The following is a 22485-nucleotide window of genomic DNA, read 5'->3' as shown; positions in this document are numbered from 1 at the left end:
AAATGTTTACGTAGCCTATTACAGCTGAGTAAAAACAAAAAACAAAAAAACCCGCATGTACACAAATGGCGGCGCCCATGGGTGCCGCCATTTGCGTTCCTTATTTTGGCATGTCTAGTCTACGTAAACATTTACGTAGACTACAGCGAAAATAAGGGGAACGTAAATAGCATAGAAGCTACACTATTTGCGTTCCCCTTATTTTCGCCGTAGCCTACGTAAATGTTTACGTAGACTAGACGGGCCAAAATAAGGAAAGCAAATGGCGGCGCCCATGGGTGCCTCCATTTGTGTACGCACGGTTTTTGGTTTTTTGTTTTACTCAGCCATGATAGGCTACATAAACATTTACGTAGCCTATCACGGTATTTTTTAAAAATCTAGCTGTGATAGGCTACGTAAATCTTTACGTAGCCTATCAAGTTTTGGGTTTGTTTTTTGTTTTTTTACTGGAAATGCCAGCGGCGGCAGCCAGTCGGAAGACCAGCCGCCGCCGCCGCACCGCCGCCAAACCGCCGCCAGAGCTAACGCCGCCAGGAGGATTCGCCCAAGGTAAGTCCCGTCCCGGGGGGGGGGGCAGACCATTTCGCCACCAATTTCGGGGGGCCAAATGCGCTGGCATTTGGCCTCCCCGAGATTCATGGCGAAATTCTCTGACATCCCTACTTCATAGTACCGATCAACCTCAGCTTCTTAGGCCTCAGTGGTTGGGGCATAGACTTGAATTACTGTGATGTTGAATGGTTTGCCTTGGATTCGTACTGAGATCATTCTATCGTTTTTGAGATTGTACCCCAGTACTGCTTTTCCCACCCTTTTGTTGACTATGAGTGCTATTCCATTTCTTCTAAGGGATTCTTGCCCACAGTAGTAGATATGATGGTCACCTGAATTAAATTTGCCCATGCTTGTCCATTTTAGTTCGCTGATTCCCAAGATGTCAATGTTCAATCTTGCCATCTCACGTTTGACCACCTCCAGCTTACCTTGATTCATTGATCTTACATTCCAGCTTCCTAAACAATATTGTTCTTTACAGCATCGGATTTTCTTTTCACCACCAGACACATCCACAGCTGAGTGTCCTTTCGGCTTTGGCCCAGCCATTTCACTCTTTCTGGCACTAGTTGGAAATACCCTCTGCTCTTCCCCAGTAGTATATTGGACACCTTCCGACCTGAGGGGCTCATCTTCCGGTGTCATCTCTTTTAGCCTTGTGATACGTTCCATGGGGTTTTCTTGGCAAGAATACTGGAGTGGGTTGCCATTCCTTCTCCAGTGGACCACATTTTGTCAGAACTCCCCATCATGACCTGTTGGTCTTGGGTGGCCCTGCACAGCATAGCTTATGGTTTCACTGAGTTACGCAAGCCCCTTCCCCACAACAAGGCAGTGATCCATGAAGGGGAGGGGATTTCTACACCAGCCTAAAATCCTGCATTTGGGATTTTCTGCTTCTGCTTTCTGCGTCCGTTTTAAATGCAGGATTTTATTTATTTATTTAATAAATAAATCAGGATCACAACTGATTCCCTTTACACGCACTTCCTTCTCTGTAGATGGCCATTCCCATAGTGTTATGTTGCCCTGAAGAGGCATCACACACGCTCCAGGTTCAGCCATACTTGCTCCTGGGTTCCCGCCCCTTTTCCTCCCCTTGCGCATTACTGGTGGATGGGGACTGACATGCAGACAGTCCTCCACCCATCTCCCTGACCTCAGCCTCCCTCTCCCATGCTTTTGGCCAGTCCCTGGTGCTCAGCCCCTCTGCTGCTCCTCTGCAATGCCTCCCCCCCCCCCGCTGCTCTGCTGTTCTGCTGCTCCGCCATTCTGTTTTGGACAGGCAGGCTGAAAATGGCGAGGAGCCAAAATGGCGCAGGAGCGGGAAGGCTAAACACCCATCAGACCTTCGTCACCACCTTTGACATCATGACCACGCCCTCAACAACTGCACTCAGTGCTTCATTCAAGCTAGGGGAGAAATACATGGTGAGGAGGCCATGGCGCTCCATTTGCGCATGTCTGGAAAAATACCCAATTTTTTCCATTTGAGGAAAACACGGGATAGGTGGGAGGAAATAGTGGAATAATGACTGGACAATGACGACGTCATGTAATGGACTCACACAATTCAGTGAGTGAGCAACCATGAATGCGCAATAAACTTGAGGTGTAGAGATCCCCAGAGATTCCTGCATTGAGCAGGGAGTTGGACTTGATAGTCTTATAGGCCCCTTCCAACCCTACTATTCTATGATTCTATGATTCTGTGATAATATAGGGAGCTTTTAGAATTGTGAATTAGTTAGGGATGTACGAATCCCTTACCTGGCTCTGCGCAAGGGCATCTGCGGTGGGGGGGAGGCGCTCCGTCTCTCCCCCTGGAATCCTCCCTGGCCGGCTTTGCTCTGTGGCGGCTCCGTGGAGCCGCCGGCCAGGGCCATCTGCAGCCGGAGTTCCGGCCGGGCTGCCGTGGCTGCAAATGGCGGCCGTCGTAGCGGCCGCCATTTGCGTCCTTCCAGGCTGCCGTGATAGGTTACATAAGTATTTACGTAGCCTATCACAGCAAAGAGCAGGGACGCAAATGGCAAAGAGCCTATCACGGCAGCCTGGCAGGACGCAAATGGTGGCCGCTACGATGGCCGCCATTTGCAGCCGCAGCAGCTGGCCGAGAGACCAGCCGGAGCCGCCGCCGCCTCTGCATCCGCCTCAGGTAAGCTTCATCCCGGGGGGATTCCATGGGGTGGCGGGGGGTGGGAGGCCGTTATGCCACATTCTGCCACGGCATTTGGCCTCACTGAAATCCGTGGTGGAATTCTCCGCCATCCCTAGAATTAGTTGCTCTCCATTCATAATAACGTAATAGCAGGGGGGAGCTTTGATGGGGTGGGGGAAAACAACCCTCTCTCATTGGTTGAGCAGCCCCTGCCAGTCTGATGACGTTCAGTTCTACTTTCCCTACCTGAAAGTATGTTCCTTTCCAACGCAGTGTGACCCCTGAAAACCAGATTTTAACAGTACTGTACACTCTTCTTGCTTCGTGTGTCCCTGACAGACCAAAGCTGATTCCCTGAAAATCCAGGTAATCCTCCAGTGCACTTCTCATTCCATTGTCATGAAGATCCCCCCCTCCCCTGGTCAACATCTCAGTATCATCCACTTTTTGCACCACAGCCCTTCAATTCTAGTACCTAATCTCGGGGATTCTGTATTGGAGGACACACACATCAGATCTGGCATGAATACAGTCTCCCAGAGCCCTAGCTTGGCCTTGATACAAAGGACATTGAAGGAAGCTTTCTCCTTTCCTGTGTGTTGCTAGCTTTTGTTTCATTTTTTTCATAGCTAATATTGGTGATTTTCCCCCTCCTCACTCCCATCCCCCCCAACTGCCTTAGGAATGTGTTTTGATTGAAGGGTGATAAATATTTAATTGCTCTCATTGTCTTTCTTAATCTTAACTAAACTAAAGGCCACCTGAGTGCTGTATCAGGATCATGAAGGAACACACTTGCATATTCTCTTTGCTCAGTGAATTTAATTTACATGAATGTGGACCATGCTAATGGAGAACTACAAAACCTGTCCACGAAGGTCTTCCAGCTAGAAGTTTTTATCGTGTTACCTTTCCTGATCATGTCATAAACATAGTCATTGAAATTAGCTCTTAGTATCCTATTGAAGTTCGGTGACCACCACTTCCATAGTCAAGCCTACAGATTTGGATTGAAAGAATGTTGGTAGAACAGGGTCAGTTGATTAAGTATTATGTATGTTCTTCTTCTTTGTGTTGCCTTTATTTTGTTAACTTTATTTTGAAATAAAATAAAATTTTATGGTAAAAAAGAAAAGAAAAGAAAACCTGGCTAAAAGCTGCAGTTCAAATTTCTAATCTATTTCAAAAGAAACCAAAATGGGCAGAAGTGTGTTGTGTGGAGGTAGGAAGGGGTCGTTTCACTCATCACCATTCATATTTCAAGGCAGAACTATTTGGCACCTAACACAGAATTCACCGACCCATATTTGTTTCTGACATGCAAATCAGAAGTAGCAGGAGGCATCTGAAAGGGAGAAATGGTGGGCAGGGAGGAGGGTGCTTAATTGTTCCCCCACCTGCCGCTTTCCCTCCAGCTGAATTTCCTAAAAGTGTTTACTGCCCAAGCTGTAAACACTGTGGAAAGAAAACCCCTTCTTGGCTGATGCTTCTCCCCTGCAAATGCCCCTTCCCCCCATTGCATCTCTGTGGAAAATACAGAGTTGGAAATTCTGGTTTTGGCAATGGATGTGTAGTTCTGTTCATCAGCAGTACCCCTTGGTTGCCAATAATACTCACGCAACCTTATTCCACACGGCTATAACAATAGTAGTGGATTTCCCATAAAGGGAAGAATTATTCCAGGAACCCAATATAGCAGGGTTCGGCAGACCTTGGGCTTGTGGGATCTACTTTGATTTTTACTAGAGCCCTGAGGTCCCCTAATCAGAATCGGGTGGTGGGGGGGGGGAGTGGAATCAATGACTTAACAATGACATGAGTGATACACTGTATATTCAAATACAAATCTACATCCAAGTTACTATAGATTAGGATTTCTAATACAAAGAATCAGTAGCTAGCAGAGCTGCACAAAGACCCAGTCAAAGTCAACCAATTAATACTCATATTTTACAGGCAAGGAACAAGATTTGTACAAAATCTCCAAAGGAGGGTATTTACTTATTTCATAACTTGCTCTTGTTACACTACTGAGAGTCAGAAAACGATTTACTGCAAATCATGCAACAATCTACTAGTAGATCCCAATGTACCTTCTGCCACCCCTGCAATATAGCATATCCAATGAAAGAAAAAATATGGCTTGTATTAGAGAGGAGATCCCTGGACTGCACACATTGAATGGGCAATAAAAGTACATTCATTACACTAAAAACTAATTGTCTAGATGGGCCCTTAGTTTGCAAATCCGCCATGAACAGAGAACCATCACATCCATACATAACTGCTGTTAGTGTCCCAGAGTGTACTTTTTTCTGCGTTCTCCTAGCATCTCGGCAACACATACATGTTGCCTTGCTTATACAATTAAGCTTTGCTCTTGTTCTTGTTTTCTCTGTCCTTAGTGCCATTCCCAACTCAACCACCACCAACTCCTTCAACCACCACTCCACAACCTACAATTCCTCCTGCAAAGGAAGGTAAGTAATGGATGTAAATAATACAATAGTCATTTTAGTGGTTCTTCTGTTTTGCAAACAGTTTTTAATTCTCCAGGACAGCACTCTGGGAAACTCAGTGAAATCTCATGTGTGAGTTCCACAGGCAGCTTTACACATGTTAGGGAGCTCTATTTCTCCTTTTTATTGTCATCAGGTAAGGCTGTGGATGTGCTAGATTGGTGCCTGGCTTGACAGTGTGCTGGATGAGCACTAATAAACTGAAGCTCAATCCAGACAAGTCAGGGATGCTGTTAGTGGGTGGTTCTTCTGACTGGATGGAGTGTCTGGATGGGTTCTGGATGGGGTTGCAAAACCCCTGAAGGAGCAGGTTCATAGCTTGGGGGTTCTCTTGGAGCCATCTCTGTCACTTGAGGCTCAGGTGGCCTCAGTGGCACCGAGTGTCTTCTACCTGCTTTGGAAGGTGGCCCAGTTCTGCTACGATCTGGACAGGGATAACTTGGCCTCAGTAGTCGATGCTCTGGTAACCTCCAAGCTAGATTATTGCAAAGCACTCTACATGGGGCTGCCCTTGAAGACAGTTTGGAAGCTGCAGCATGTGCAAAATATGGCATTCTGATTGACAGTGGGAACCAGAAGGTCTGAATATATAACACCAATTCTGGCCCACTTGCACCAGCTGCCTGTACATTTCCAAATCCAATTCAAGGTGCTGGTTTTAACCTGTAAAGCCTTACACAGCTTGGGACTGAAATACCTGATGAAGCATCTCTCCTAGTATGAACTTACCCATATGCTACAATTGTCATTTGACACCCTCCTCCAGGTGCCTCCTCTGAGGGAGGCTTGGAGGGTGGCATCAAGGGAGAGGGCCTTTTTGGTGGTGGCCCTGTGATTATGGAACATTCTCCCCAGTGAGGTCTACCTGGCACCAACATGGTCATCCTTTTGGTGCTAAATTAACACTTTCCTCTACTCCCAGGCATTTGACAGCATACGATAAGGTTTTAACCAGTTCTGGGATTTTTTTATTGTTGATTGTTTTACATTGATTTTGTATGTAATGGTTTTCTTTTATATAATGATGTATATTGTATTTTTAAGGTTTTAATCTTTAGTAAACCATCCAGAGAGCTTTGGCTATTGGGCAGTATAGAAATGTAATAAATAAATAATAATTCAATTTCGAATGGGAATCCTAGTATCCTTTTGATCCCAAAGTACTTTGTATGTCTCTAGTTTGCAAAGCTGCAAAGGCTGACCTTGTGTTTTTGGTGGATGGGTCATGGAGTATTGGAGACGACAATTTCAACAAAATAATTGGCTTTCTGTACAGCACTGTTGGAGCTCTTGATAAGATTGGTCCTGATGGAACTCAAGTGAGTGAGAGAATTAATGTGAATGAATATATGAACAAATGTTTAATTTGACTCTGATGTGTCTAGAATTATATAAATCATTGTATTATATTAAATGCTGTTGAAAAGTATACTCTGATTTTTGGTGGAGTCTTTCTATAGATTTTAAAATGTATATATTCCCCCAGGGTATAATGTATATATTTTCCCAGGGCTGTTAATCGCTGTCCCTACTTTCTGTTTTGTCACAGAATTTAGATCCGAGTAGGGATGGCAGAAAATTCCGCCATGGACTCCAATGAAGCTGGATTCTAAGAATCTGGCCCCCTGGAGTCTGCAGCAGAACGAAAGACTCACCTCCACCATCTGGGGGAATCCGCGTGGGGCCAGATCCTACCTGCTGCCGGCCGTCCACTGCCGCCTGTCCCATGTGCCGTGATAGGCTACATAAAGATTTACGTAGCCTATCATGGCAAACAGCAGGGACGCAAATGGCGTCGGCTACGCCAGATGCCATTTGCGTCCAAAGACAGGCAGAGCGGCAGCAGACAGACCTGGCTGGTGGGTCTGCGGACTTGCTGCGGAGCGGAGCTGGCCAGGGAGGATTCTGGGGGGAGGAACGGATCGCCTCCCCCCCCCGCGGACCCCCTGGCGGACTCGGAGGTGAGTTCTGTACACCCCTAGATCCGAGCTCTACACAAACAGCTTTTCCTTTCCTGCTTTTCTGCTACATAACCTCTAGATGGTGCTGTGCTATACCGGAATAGCTCAAATACACAAGTAGGAAACTACTTTTCCTTTCACTTTTAGAAATAATACCCCATCCCACCGCCCCCCCCCCCGTAAACTTCCCTGGGAAAGTGCTCTTAAAAAACAGAAGCAAAACTGGAGGATCATGACGTCGTATAAAGAACCCATAAACAACCCTGAGTCTAAGGAATCATGAGTGCACAATAAATGCCTCATGTAGAAAAGCTTAAACACTCAACAAGCTATTCCTGTGCCACTGAAATACCACTAACATCACAATTCCAGACATGTGTACTTGGACATCTGCCTCATCATTTTTGTGGAACCTACTTCTAAGCTGGTCTTCTGTGTGTTGCAGTCATAAATCTGCAATATGGCTGTAAGTCCTCAAAGTGCCTGCCTGACTGTTAACATCAGTGGTACACAGCAAGTGTTCAAACTGTAGAGGTGGCATCAAAAGGGAGTCTCACAAGGCCCAGTGTTGTGCATACTAACCCTGCACATTGTTATGAATTGAAGTCCAGAGTTATTAGGGTTGTGATTTAACACACATTTGGTAAAGAAGAGTTTTGAAGTTTGCTGAAAACTCGTGTGGGCTGCCAAGCTGGGTCCCACCATGAGACCATGTGAGGCCCCTCCCTCAGGTGGCAGATTTGGGCAAGAGTGGTGAACTGAAAGAGAGCTTGCATCCTCTCTTACATTCCCACCGGAAGTAGCACAGTTAGTAGATTGGGAATCTCTTTCACCCTGAAGACTGAATTCAATTTTGGAGAAGCTCCCAGGCACTGCATTGCAATGGTGGGTGAGGCCAAGGGCAAAAGGGGTGGGGCCAAAGTAGCCCCCCACACACACAATAAGTGTTATTAAAAAAATACAGTAAGGGTGTAATCCTGTGCTTGTTTAGACAGAAAAAAGTCCTACAACTCCATGCTGGCCGGGGAATGCTGGGAGTTGTAGGACTTTTTTCTGTCTAAACATGCATAGGATTGCACCCTAAGAGTGTTAAGCGTATTGTAGCTTAACACTCTTACTGCCAGTAACTGAGCCTTGTTGTTGTTCTTCTTCAGTTGTTAAGTCATGTCCAACTCTTCATGACCCATGGACCATGGCACGCCAGGCCTTCCTGTCCTCTGCTCTCTCCCGGAGTGTGCTCAAGTCCATATTCATTGCATCGGTGATGCTATCTAGCCATCTCATCCTCTGCTGTCCCCTTCTCCTTTTGCCTTCAGTCTTTCCCAGCATCAGGGTCTTTTCCAGGGAGTTTTCTCTTTGCATTAGGTGGCCAAAATATTTGAGCTTCAGCTTCATTATCTGTCCTTCCAATGAGCAGTCAGGGGTGATTTCCTTTAGGATTGACTGATTTGACCTCTTTGCAGTCCAGGGGCCTCGTAAGAGTCTTCTCCAGCACCACAGTTCGAATGCATCAATTCTTCGGCGCTCAGCCTTCCTTATAGTCCAGCTCTCACAGCCATACGTTACTACTGGGAAAACCATAGCTTTGATTATATGAACCTTTGTCAGCAAGGTGATGTCTCTGCTTCTTACTATGCTGTCTAGGTTTGCCATAGCTTTCCTCCCAAGGAGCAAGCGTCTTTTAATTTCATAGCTACAGTCACCATCTGCGGTGATCTTGGAGCCCAAGAAAATAAAATCTGTCACTGCTTCCATTTCTTCCCCTTCTATATGCCAGGAAGTGATGGGGCCAGATGCCATGATCTTAGTTGTTTTAATGTTGAGTTTCAAGCCAGCTTTTGCACTCTCCACTTTCACCCTCAACAAGAGGCTCTTTAGATCCTCTTCACTTTCTGCCATTAGGGTGGTATCATCTGCGTATCTGAGGTTGTTGATAATTCTCCTGGCAATCTTAATTCCGACCTGTGATTCATCCAACCCGGCGTTTCTCATGATGTACTCTGCATATAAGTTAAATAAGCAGGGCAACAATATACAGCCTTGTCGTACTCTTTTCCCAATTTTGAACCACTCGGTTGTTCCATGTCCAGTTCTGTATTGCTTCTTGACCCTTGTACAGGTTTCTCAGGAGACAGGTAAGGTGGTCTGGTACTCACATCTCTTTAAGAATTTGCCACAGTTTGTTGTGATCCACACAATCAAAGGCTGTAGCGTAGTCAATGAAGCAGAAATAGACGCTTTTCTGGAATTCTCTTGCTTTCTCCATGATCCAGCGAATGTTGGCGATTTGAGCTCTAGTTCCTCTGCCTCTTCGAAACCCCGCTTGTACTTCCGGTAGTTCTCGGTTCACATACTGCTGAAGCCTAGCTTGTAGGATTTGGAGCATCACCTTGCTGGCATGTGCAATGAATGCAATTGTATGGTAGTTTGAGCACTCTTTGGCATTGCCCTTCTTTGGAATTGGAATGTAAACTGACCTTTTCCAGTCTTGTGGCCATTGTTGAGTGTTCCAAATGTGTTGGCATATTGAGTGCAGCACTTTAACAGCATCATCTCTTAGGATTTTAAATAGCTCAGCTGGAATACTGTCATCTCCGCTAGCTTTGTTGTTACTAATGCTTCCTAAGGCCCACTTGACTTCACTCTCTGGGATGTCCGGCTCAAGTTCAGTGAGCACACGATCATGGCTATCAGGGACTTTCAGATCTTTCCTGTATAGTTCTTCGATGTAATCTTGCCACCTCTTCTTAATCTCATCTGCTTCTGTTAGGTCCCTGCCTGTTTTGTCCTTTATCATGCCCATCTTTGCACAAAACGTTCCCTTGAGATCTCCGATTTTCTTGAAAAGATCTCTACTCTTTCCCATTCTATTGTTTCCCTCGATTTCTTTGCTGTTCATTTAAGAAGGCCTTCTTGTCTCTCCTTGCTATTCTCTAGAACTCTGCATTCAGTTGGATATATCTTCCCCTTTCTCCCTTGCTTTTCACTTCCCTTCTTTCCTCAGCTACTTGTAAAGCCTCATCAGACAGCCACTTGGCTTTCTTGCATTTCTTTTTCTTTGGGACAGATTTAGTTGCTGCCTCCTGAACAGTGTTACGGACCTCTGTCCATAGTTCCTCAGGCACTCTGTCTATCAGGTCTAATCCCTGAAATCTATTCCTCACCTCCACTGTATATTCATAAGGGATATGTTTTAGGTCGTACCTGAATGGTTTAGTGTTTTTCTCTACGTTCTTCAATTTAAGCCGAAATTTTGCGATAAGAAGCTCATGATCTGAGCCACAGTCAGCTCCAGGTCTTGTTTTTACTGACTGTATAGAGCTTCTCCATCTTTGGCTGCAAAGGACATAATCAGTCTGATTTCGATATTGACCATCTGGTGATGTCCATGTGTAGAGTCGCCTCTTGTGCTGTTGGAAAAGAGTGTTTGTTATGATCAGCGTGTTCTCTTGGCAAAACTCTATTAGCCTTTGTCCTGCTTCATTTTGTACACCAAGGCCATGCTTGCCTGTTATCCCGGTGATTTCTTGACTTCCTACTTTAGCATTCCAATCTCCTATGATGAAAAGGACATCTTTTTTTGGTGTTAGTTCTAGAAGGTGTTGTAGGTCTTCATAGAACCGATCAACCTCAGCTTCTTCGGCATCAGTGGTTGGGGCATAGACTTGAATTACTGTGATGTTGAATGGTTTGCCTTGGATTTGTACTGAGATGGTTCTATCGTTTTTGAGATTGTACCCCAGTACTGCTTTTCCCACCCTTTTGTTGACTATGAGTGCTACTCCATTTCATCTAAGGGATTCTTGCCCACAGTAATAGATATGATGGTCACCTGAATTGAATTCGCCCATGCTTGTCCATTTTATTTCGCTGATTCCCCAGATGTCGATGTTCAATCTTGCCATCTCATGTTTGACCACCTCCAGCTTACCTTGATTCATTGATCTTACATTCCAGGTTCCTAAACAATATTGTTCTTTACAGCATCGGATTTTCTTTTCACCACCAGACACATCCACAGCTGAGTGTCCTTTCGGCTTTGGCCCAGCCGCTTCACTCTTTCTGGCACTACTTGGAAATTCCCTCTGCTCTTCCCCAGTAGTATATTGGACACCTTCTGACCTGAGGGGCTCATCTTCCAGCGTCATCTCTTTTAGCCTTGTGATATGTTCCATGGGGTTTTCTTGGCAAGAATACTGGAGTGGGTTGCCATTTCCTTCTCCAGTGGACCACATTTTGTCAGAACTCTCTGCCATGACCTGTCGGTCTTGGGTGGCCCTGCACGGCATAGCTTATGGCTTCACTGAGTTACACAAGCCCCTTTGCCACAACAAGGCAGTGATCCATGAAGGGGTAACTGAGCCTTAGGAGAGGTTTTTTTTTAACCTTCTAGAATGGAGAAAACTGCACAAAAGCCAGGAAACTACTAAAACAATGGCTGGTTGAGGGAAAGGGGTTGGAGCCAGAGGAAGGGGGCATGGCCATCTAGGGGACCCTTGAGGGCCAGGTTGTGACCTCAGGAGGCCTGGATTTGGCCATCAGGCCTGAGGTTCCCCACCCCTGTTGTATTCACTTAGTGGAAGGATTTGGAGAAACAAATCCAATGTAGAAACAATTGAAAAGATCAAAGAGAGCAAGCATAAGCTGTACTGACCAAATCTTCTTTGCAGGGTGGTGGGCACAGTGTGAATTTCTTTTCAGTTCATCTCCCACCTGCCACCACCTCTTTCTCTTCCTTTCCCTTTGGCGTGGTGGTGGAGAAACACCCCCTGTTGAAGTGATCTTCTCATTTCATGCAGGGCACCTGAGAAGAGAGGAGTCTTGTGTGGCTTTCTCCTTTCTTGGGAGCCCTGCATGACATGTGGAGATTGTATGTGCTCCCCTCTCTTTCCTTCATCTGATGCACGTTGAAGGGGCATGTAGAGCCTGACTGGCTCTCACTTGTCCTTGCTGACTTTGCCATATTAATGACTGACTGAGATGTCTTTACTACACAGGTGGCAATTGCTCAGTTCAGTGATGATGCCAGGACAGAATTTAAACTGAGTGCCTACAGAACGAAAGAAACTCTTCTGGAGGCCATCCAACAAATTGCATACAAAGGAGGAAACACCAAAACAGGTGGGCTGGATTGCCAGGTGGAACGTCTTATCGCTGTTTTCAACACAAAACCACCCATCTTTAAAAAAATATGCACAGGGAGCAGCTTCTTTTAGTCGATAATTACTGCAAGCAGGATTAGGGAGGATTAGCCCCCAGTAAAAATAATCCTGGGGCAAGCCCTCATAGGGTATTTTTCTGGGCCCAGTCATGCAGTACAGTGACATTCTTGATAGCCCTGCTCTACTACTTCAATGTCTGTATGAAGGACCGGAGAAGGTTAATAACTGTTAGGAGCTGAGATCTTATAGAAGCAGCAGCCTGCTCAGAATTCCTCCATTACTATAATTCTGACAGAGATTTCTGGTTGTCAGATTCTTTCTAGGCTATACTGAAAGAGCTGGGTTTGACCTTTAAAAGCTGTAGAAAGCCCTGTCTTTCAAAGGAAACAAAAATTCCCATATTAGCCTCTTAATGCCCTCATACCTTTTAAGGAGGCTTCGCTTGATGTGTCATCTTCTCTGTACTCGGGCTGGTCATTTCAAGAGGCGGGGCATTTTCTGTGATGGTATCAAAGCAGTGGAACTTCCTCCCTCAGGTTTCACATTTGACTAAGGTTTTTGACCACCGTCGAAGGAATGTGAAGAAATGTCTTTTTAAAAAGCATTTGGAATGATGTGATATAGTTGTAATTTATGCTCTGGTAATGAGTATTTGTGATGGGTTGGGCATTCTATTTTTCCCATGTCATAGGTTTTCATAAATGTGTAACTACCTTGGGCCATGTTTTGTGTAGAAAGGTGAAATTCAAATGAAATAATTAATACACTTTAAAAGAATAATAATTTTGGAAATAAATATGAATTTAGACAAGTATTTTCCTTTCAGAAAATAAAGCACATATATTTTAGCAGATACGAATGAACATGAGTCAGGTCCTATTCATTGTAGAGTTCCTGTGTTTACATGTTACATTTCTACACTGCAGTGTTGCATACTATCTACATTACTTAGTGGGAGAGATGACACACGACACTAAACCGTGATTTAGTGTTATGAGGATGAGCTGCACCAAACATTGGACTCACACATTCCCTTGAGCCACAAGGAGATTGGAAGCTTCCACTTACATTTTAGATTAACGACAGCTTCTTGTGTTGTTGAATTGTAAACTGTGGTTAGTCTTAACTAACCACATGGTTTGAAGCTGGCAGTTAATCAAAGACTGGAGCAAACGCTTCCAAACTTCTTGTGACTATGTCAGAGGAGAAGAAGGGAAGGAGTACATAAGCCTGAGGCTCGCTGCAACTTCTGTGGGTGGCTACCAGGAAGAGGGCCTTTTCTGCTGTGGCACCCCAGCTGTGGAATGAGCTCCCTAGAGAGGTTCACCTGGCACCTACGTTGTACTCCTTCTGGCGCCAGATGAAGAACTTTTTATTCTCCCAGTATTTTAGCATTTTAGCTTCCTAGTCTTTTAGCTTTGGTATTTTAAATCTCTGCATTGCTGCTAGGTTTTATTCTGCTTGTACTGTTATATTGTGGTCTTAATCTTTCATATTTTATATTGTTTTGTGTTGTGCTTTGCGGTTTTAATTTTTGTGACTCACCTAGAGAGCTCTGGCTATTGGGCAGTATAGAAATGAAATGAAATGAATATGTCAATAAATACATTGTTTTCATAACGTTAAACACAAAACAATGGTTTAATGTTATATGTGAACTAGCTCAATGTTTTCTTTCTTTTTCTTTACAGGCAAAGCAATTAAGCATGCCCAGCAGGTCTTATTTACTATTGATTCTGGGACAAGAAAGGGAATCCCAAAAGTTTTGGTAGTGATCACAGATGGGCGATCGCAGGATGATGTGAACAAAGTCTCCAGAGAAATGCAGCTAGATGGTAATATGCTATTCTCTTAGAAAATAGTTATAGTATTACCTGTTTCTCCTAACCCATTACAAAGGAGGACTTTCAGAAAATGTCAAGGGGAGATGCAAAGTTGTGCCCCATCTGATAAGTTTACATGTTGCAATTGTGATTTTTTAAAGGAATATATTTTGGCTCTGTCCTGCATGAAAATTAATTGTTTGCAGTTTCTCCCTCTTGGGCTTCTTCTGCTGATATACACAGACCGTTGGGTAACCATTGACCACCTTATACTTTTTGTAGGTATTTTCACAGAGAGACTTACTGTGCTATGCTATCCTATAAACGTTTACTCAGAAGTAAGGCCCACTGTGTTCAGTGGGACTTGATCCCAGGCACATGCACATAGGATTGCAGTCTTAAAAGCTCTCTCTTTCTCACAGTGAGAATGCTGATTTGCATTATTTTTGTTAATGTAGGAGAAAATGGAAAAAGATAATGCAATTATTGAGGTCCTGGGACTCCTTCTCTGATGCAGAGGTTTCTGTATTTGGGTTCTGTGCTATGACACTCCAAGTTCCAAAACTGTTTAGGTAGCATCCCCCAGTTTTAAAAAAGTGATTTGTGGGTTCACCTCACTGATGTCACCTTGCTGGCTCACATCCCTGCTTTGTAACATTGTGCTGACACAATAGTCAAGGCACCCTAGCTTGGAAGACTAGTGTGCTGGCAGAGCAAGTGTTAGAATTAGGTCATAAGTTATTGAAAGAAATAAGGGAAAGTAATCTGTGTGCTTCTTTGTCCATTTGACACACTACGTAGTTTCTGTTCCTAAAATAAACTTGGCTGGCCAAAGGGAGAGAATTCCAAAGGAAGCCCTTTTCTGAAAGTGCTGAAAGAGTAAGTTGATGATGTTCATTGGGGTGGGAGGTGAATCTGTGGCTTCTACTGTGCACTAGAGAAAACTGATTTTACTGTTCCATGCTGGGTTTAGCCAAAAAGATTAGCTAGTGTAAGTGCTGTTGTGGCATCAGCAGCTTTATATCTATGTTTTTGCCAATTAACTCATCAAAGGAATTTTCCTTCTTTCCTGCCCCTAGGGTTCAGTATATTTGCTGTTGGAGTAGCAGATGCCGACTATTCAGAACTGCTTAACATTGGCAGCAAGCCTAGTGAAAGGCATGTCTTCTTTGTGGATGACTTTGATGCCTTTAAAAAGATTGAAGATGAACTGATCACTTTTGTCTGTGAAACAGCATCAGCAAGTTAGTGACTTTTTATTTTTATTCGCTTCTGACTATTGTGCAAACAGAATAAAACAGGATATTTTGCTAACTTTATTTGTAGTATGAAAGTATCTAACAGCTCATTTGCATGTATGTTTACTCGGAAGTCCCACTGAGTTCAATGGTGCTACAGTCAATGGTGCAATGTGGTTGATTGCAGCCTTAGAGCTTGTTTCAAGAAGAATTATGTGGACCCTTTTAGACCCTTTTCTATGATCATTTATATTAAAACCTGTGTGACATAAAATGCTTCCTATCACATTTCATATTAGGGTTGCTTCCACAGTAGTGCCCTTTGGTGCTTCTGTGGTACTGCTTTACCGTAATTAACAGGAATTGAAACACTGGTTCTACATGGTACTTAATATACAACTATTTTGACCAATGCCCTTTACTATGACTAAGATCCTTCTATAATATTTACTCACAAATAAATCCTATTTATCAAAGGTCACCAGCAACATTAATTAAAAGTTTCCTTCTTGAAGGTTCTGCCCATTTTAGTAGTTCCTGTTCACCAAGTCTCAGAAATTAATGATGAATTGCTTCTTAGGGAGGGAGGGAGCTTAATTACAAATTTTATTCCATTATTTTATTAATTTATTTATTACATTTCTGATCCACCCAATAACTAATGTTCTCAGGGAGAATTACAAACAGTTAAAAAACTAAAATATTATTGAACAATTAAAAATATAAAATACAATAAAATATTTAAAAGAATAAAATACAATATAATGCAAAACAATAAACAGCACAGGAATTGATAAAATAGTCATAAAAATCCAGAACTAGGTCTCTAAAATGGCTGGGAAAAAAGAAAGGTCTTTGCCTGGTGGCGAAAAGATAACAATCCAAGCCCCAGGGAAACCTCTTCAGGGCATTCATTCCATAAGTGGGGTGCCACAACTGAAAAGACCTTCTCTCTTGTAGCCACCCATCTAGCTTCCTTTGGCAGGGGCACCAGGAGGAGGAGGGCCTCTGAAGATGGCCTAAGGGTCTGAGGAGGTACATGTTGGAGGAGATGTTCCTTTATATGTTTCTTTTCTATAATGGAATAGCTCTACTTTGCTTTAGAAAAAAAATGCAAACAAACAAGTAATTACAGCCTTCTCTCCCCTAAGGAGAAGAAAAGATGACTAATTAAGGGTCAGTTCCTCAGAAATCCCCCAGCTGCACTGAACAAGAAGTAATAAAATGGGCTGAACCTGTAAATAGGAAGCTTTTGATTAAAGGCACTATAGCCCTGAAAAACCTCAATAATGCTTTCCCTGCCTAGACTGGATGGAATGGCTCTGCAAATATAGAATCATAGAATAGTAGGGTTGGAAGGGGCCTACAAGGCCATCGAGTCCAACCCCCTGCTCAATGCAGGAATCCAAGTCAGAGCATCCCTGACAGATGGCTGTCCAGCCTCGTCTTGAACGCCTCCAGTGTGGGAGAGCCCACCACCGCCCTAGGTAATTGGTTCCATTGTCCTATTGCTCTAACAGGCAGGAAGTTTTTCCTGGTGTTCAGCCGGAATCTGGCTTCCTATAACTTGAGCCCATTATTCCGTGTCCTGCACTCTGGGATGATCAAGAAGAGTTCCTGGCCTTTTTCACTGTGACAACCTTTCAAGTACTTGAAGAATGCTATCATATCTCCCCTCAGTCTTCTCTTCTCAAGGCTAAACATGCCCAGTTCTTTCAGTCTCTCTTCATAGGGCTTTGTTTCCAGTCCTCTGATCATCTTTGTTGCCCTCCTCTGAACCCCCTCCAGTTTGTCTGCATCCTTCTTAAAGTGTGGTGCCCAGAACTGGACACAGTACTCCACATGAGGCCTAATCAGTGCTGACTAGAGGGGAACTAGTACTTCCCGGGATTTGGAAGCTAGGCTTCTATTAATGCAGCCCAAAATGGCATTGGCCTTTTTTGCAGCCACATCACATTGTTGGCTCATATTCAGCTTGTGATCGACAACAATTACAAGATCCTTCTCTCTTGTAGTGTGGTTGAGCCACATATCCCCCATCTTGTAACTGTGCATTTGGTTTCTTTTTCCTAGGTGCAGAACTTGGCATTTATCCCTATTAAATGTCATTCTGTTGTTTTCTGCCCAGCGCTCCAGTCTATCCAGATCACTTTGAATTTTGTTTCTGTCTTCCAAAGTATTAGCTATCCCTCCCAATTTTGTGTCATCTGCAAATTTGATCAGCATTCCCTGCACCTCCTCCTCCAAGTCATTAATACAAATGTTGAAGAGCACTGGGCCCAGGACTGAGCCCTGTGGTACCCCACTCATTACCTCTCCCCAGTTTGAGAAGGTCCCATTGATAAGCACTCTTTGAGTCCGATTCTGTAGCCAACTGTGAATCCACCGGATCGTTGTTTCATCTAGCCCACTTTGAGCTAGTTTGCTCATCAGGATATCATGGGGCACTTTGTCGAAAGCTTTGCTGAAGTCGAGGTATATGATGACTACAGCATTCCCCCGGTCTACAAGGGAGGTTACTTGATCAAAAAATGAGATCAGATTCATCTGGCAGGACTTGTTTTTGACAAATCCATGTTGGCTTCGAGTAATCACGGCATTGTTTTCAAGGTGCTTACAGATGGATTGCTTTATCATCTGCTCCAGAATTTTCCCAGGGATTGATGTCAGACTGACTGGTCTGTAGTTCCCAGGTTCCTCCTTTTTACCCTTTTTGAAGATAGGGACAACATTAGCCCTCCTCCAGTCATCTGGCACTTCCCCCGTCCTCCATGATTTCTCAAAGAGAATAGACAGCAGTTCTGAGAGTTCTTCTGCCAGTTCCTTTATTACTCTAGGCTGCAGTTCATCTGGCCCTGGAGATTTGAACTCATTCAAAGTAATTCGGTGTTCCTTGACCATATGCCTGTCGATCTCAAGCTGCAATCCCGCCCCTTCAGCCTGTACTTCACCTTTGCCAGGGGGCTCATAGACCCTCTTTTGGGAGAAGACTGAGCCAAAGTAGGAATTGAGTACCTCTGCCTTTTCTTTGTCATCTGTTATCGTTTTGCCATCCTTATTTAATAGCTGAACAACCATTTCTTTCCTCTGCCTTTTACTATGCACGTGGCTGAAGAAAGCCTTTTTGTTGTTTTTAGCATCCCTCGCTAACCTCAGCTCGTTCTCAGCTTTAGCCTTCCTGACGCCATCCCTGCAATTCTGTGCTACCTGCCTGTACTCTTCCTTTGTAGCTTGGCCTTCTTTCCACTTCCTATATGTGTCCTTTTTTGTTTTCAGGTCATCCCTAAGCTTTTTGTGAAGCCACATGGGCTTCTTCTGTTGTCTTCCACCTTTTCTTCTTGTTGGAATTGTTTGTGATTGTGCCTTGAGAATTTCCTTTTCTAAAAGCTCCCACCCATCTTGGACTCCTTTTCTTTTTAGAGTCACTTGCCATGGGACCTTACTGATCATTGTTCTGAGTTTATTAAAATCAGCTTTCCTAAAATCCAGGGTACGCATTTGACTACACTCGGCTTTTGCTTCCCTTAGAACCAAGAACTCAAGTGCAACATGGTTGCTTTCCCCCAGAGTTCCTGTAACTGCTACTTCATCCACTAAGTCATCTCTGTTGGTTAGGATCAAGTCAAGGATAGACGATCCTCTAGTTCCTTCCTCCACTTTCTGTAGGAGGAAGTTATACGCCACACAAGTCAGGAATTTCCTGGAGGGGCCATGTTTTGCAGAATTTGTCTCCCAACAAATATCGGGGAAATTGAAGTCCCCCATTACTACTACATCATGCTTCCTTAAAACATTGGCTATTTGCTTTTCAAAAGTTTCGTCCTCATCTTCTCCTTGGTTGGGTGGCTGGTAGTAGACTCCGACCACCAGGTTCCTTTTATTCTTTGCTCCATTTATTTTGATCCAGATGCTCTCGATGGGGCTACGAAGCTCCTCCTCCTGTATTTCTGTGCAGAGATAGGTATTTTTCACATACAGTGCAACCCCACCTCTCTTTCTGTTCCTCATGTTCTTTTTGAACAAGATATATCCTTCAGTTGCTGTATTCCAGTCATGAGAGTCATCCCACCAAGTCCCAGTTATACCTATCAAGTCATAATTTCCCTCCTGTATTAAGAGTTCAAGTTCGTTCTGTTTGTTTCCCATACTCTGGGTATTAGTATATAGACATCGAAGACCATGTGCTTCATAGTCTGGCTTCCTTCCTACATGTGTCTGAAGACTATTATATATAAATATAATAAAATATAATAAATATATTTTATAACTACAAAAATAGCCACAAATAACATCTGAGAAGAACCTAGGAGGACAGAACAGAAAACATTGAAATGCAATGATTTGGCAATGATAGCCATGCAAATTGCCAATAAAAATGTGCATGAACAAAGGATGGCAATGTCAGAGAAAGAGATTAGTGTAGAGGCAGCATAATCTTTTTACTGAAGGTCTTTTTACAGACATGAGCTATTCTGTCTTCCACCTGTGGTTTTGTGCATATGCCAATCAAGTTCAGTCTGGTTCCATGGAACAGGAGAGGTTTCTCCCTTCATACCATATAGAATGAATACTGTGTATGTGAATGGGGTGTGTATGTGAATGGGGTGTGTTTGTGTGAGTGTGTGTGTGTGTGTGTGTGTGAGAGAGAGAGAGAGAGAGAATGGAGGATGCATGCAAGCAGTGACACTACCAAGTTTGAGTGGTGGGGGTGGATTCTGATGTCCTGTCCTAGGGCCAATGCTGCTCTTGGGCCAAAAATAGTTCCCCATCCCTGCTCTAGGTGCTACAGAGGTGTTCAAAGGTATTAATATTTGATTCCTGGTGCTTCCAAAATACTCAGGCAATTTTCAGAGTAGATGGGGAGAGTGACGTTGTCATGATACAAGGGGCATCTCCATATTTTCAACTTTCATAGAGATCCAATAGCCCTGAGCCTATTCTAATGGTTACTGTTTTAATGGTAAATATTGCTGTGCTAGAAAGCATGCAGTAAGTATAGTTCCTTACTTGAGGATACATTTTCAACACATTCTCGCTGTACTAATTGTATCAAACTGCATACCATGGCCCTATGTTCTAACATTGATTTAGTTTTCCATCTAGGGGTAAAAAAATAATACAATCAACAGACTGTGAATATTTCTTCTCCTTCAGGGATTAAGGACATTTGTTCTTTCCTTCTTCCTTCTTACAGCTTGCCCATTGGTTTATAAAGATGGCGACAGCCTAGCAGGTATATTCTTTTAAAAATATTCTATTTCCCATTTACTGATATTTCACTAATTGATGTGTCCTTTTGTAATATGAAAAGTTTTATTGCCCAACTGTTAAAAATGGGGAGCAATCTAATAGGACTATCTAGTGCTCTATATAATGACCCTGGCACTTAATTTTTAATTTTTAAAAAAGCAATTTATACTGGCCTTCACCTCAACACAAATTCGGTGAGGAAATTACAGCTGGAAACTGCATGTAATTTCATGCTGAGAGATTGTGGCAGCATTCGCATGTCATAATAAACAGTGTTTTTCATTATGTGAATGAGCCTGGGTGAGCCATGGGCTTACACACTCTCGCCCTTCCTTCACCTTCTCCAGCATGGCCATGAGGAGGTCAGAAGCTTTTGCTTCTGTTTTAATTAACCACAGCTTAGCGTTACGTTTGAACCTGAAGAAATTGTCCTTAGTCCTACCTATGGTTTAAATATCAAATCTTGGTTTATGAAACTGGCTTGGTTTTGTTTGTTGTTTTGTTTTGTCTTGTTTTGTTTTTTTAACCCATACTTAAGAGTAACCACAGTTTAGGGCTCAAATGTAATGCTGAACTCCAGTAAACTGAAAATGGAAGTGAACGTTTCCAATTTCCTTGCAGCTGTACCAGAGGAGGAGAGGTGAGGGACATGCACAAGCCCAAGGGTTGTTCCTGTAACGATAAACTGTAGTTTATCATTACTTCTGAATGCAGTCAGTGATTGGTCAAGCTCATGTAAGTGAGTTCAGGAAGAGAAGGGACCTTGGACCAAAGTCTCCAAGCCAAACCTTTTATACTCTGCACTGTACTGGCCTCTTTTGTGCAAGCCCCCTTTGAAGAATCTGGTAGTTGTGCAAGAATGTAAGAACCCTTTTGCAGGGCTCTTATTCATTTCAATTGGTTTTGTGATGTTTCTGTTTCTAAACTTACAGTAGTATAAATCTGCATTATCTTGAGCTTGTGCTTTGCTTGCAGAAAATGCTAGGTTCAATTCAATTTGATGATCCCCAGTAGCCAATCTTGGGAGGAAATGAAAGGTTCCTCCTGTGCAAGCGCTGGGTCATTACTGACCCCTAGAGGGACACCGCTTGTGCTGGCATTTTCATGGCAGACTATAGCGGGGTGGTTTGCCATTGCCTTCCCCGTGACTACCTTTCCCCCAGCAAGCTGGGTACTCATTTTATTGACCTCGGAAGGATGGAAGGCTGAGTCGACCTGAGCCAGCTAGCTGAGACCTGGCTTCCGCTAGGATCGAACTCAGGTCATGGGGAGAGTTTCAGTTGCAATACTGCCACCTACCACTCTGCGCCACACAAGGATCTAGTCCTCCTGGGAGACATCTGCTGAAAACCTTGGACTGCTAGGTGGACTAATGGCCGGATGAAGTACAATGCAACTTCATATGTTAAACTCACTTTTATCTGTCAACCTTTTTCCTTGCTTGGACTTTTTTCTTTGAAGCACCACTGAAACATGACAGTTGTGCAAGACCATAACCATTGTCTTGCATCACTTGAGAAGGTTCTGTGACATGGAAGTTCCCTGGGGAATGTGTCCATGGTACTACACTTTAACAGTGGTATAAATCTCTACAGTATAACTCATATTTCCTTGCTAGCCATGTTAAGACGCAGAATTCACACATGTTGTACTTTTTTGTGGTTTCCAGGATTTAAAATGATGGAGATGTTTGGTTTGGTTGAAAAGGAGTTTGCAGCTGTGGAAGGGGTTTCAATGGAGCCTGGAACATTTAATGCCTACTCCTGTTACAGACTGCATAAGGATGCCCTGGTTTCCCAGCCAACCAAGTATGTAG

General features: G+C 43.7%; 1 protein-coding gene across 1 annotated transcript in view; it reads left to right on the top strand.

Annotated features, from left to right (window-relative positions):
- The window catches only part of COL14A1 (collagen type XIV alpha 1 chain), a 208779-nt gene that overhangs the window by 113484 nt on the left and 72810 nt on the right, over nt 1–22485 (top strand). Inside the window, exons 25-31 of the mRNA XM_084848878.1 lie at nt 5122–5196; nt 6415–6554; nt 12194–12317; nt 14050–14193; nt 15261–15425; nt 20614–20652; nt 22339–22477. Coding sequence (XP_084705004.1) covers nt 5122–5196; nt 6415–6554; nt 12194–12317; nt 14050–14193; nt 15261–15425; nt 20614–20652; nt 22339–22477 — 826 coding nt within the window. The remainder of the gene's footprint in view (nt 1–5121; nt 5197–6414; nt 6555–12193; nt 12318–14049; nt 14194–15260; nt 15426–20613; nt 20653–22338; nt 22478–22485) is intronic.

This window comes from Heloderma suspectum, chromosome 4, assembly GCF_057233095.1.
Source record: "Heloderma suspectum isolate Gila_16-S chromosome 4, 16-S_ref, whole genome shotgun sequence".
NCBI lineage: Eukaryota > Metazoa > Chordata > Lepidosauria > Squamata > Helodermatidae > Heloderma > Heloderma suspectum.
This window is presented reverse-complemented; position numbering and strand designations above follow the sequence as displayed.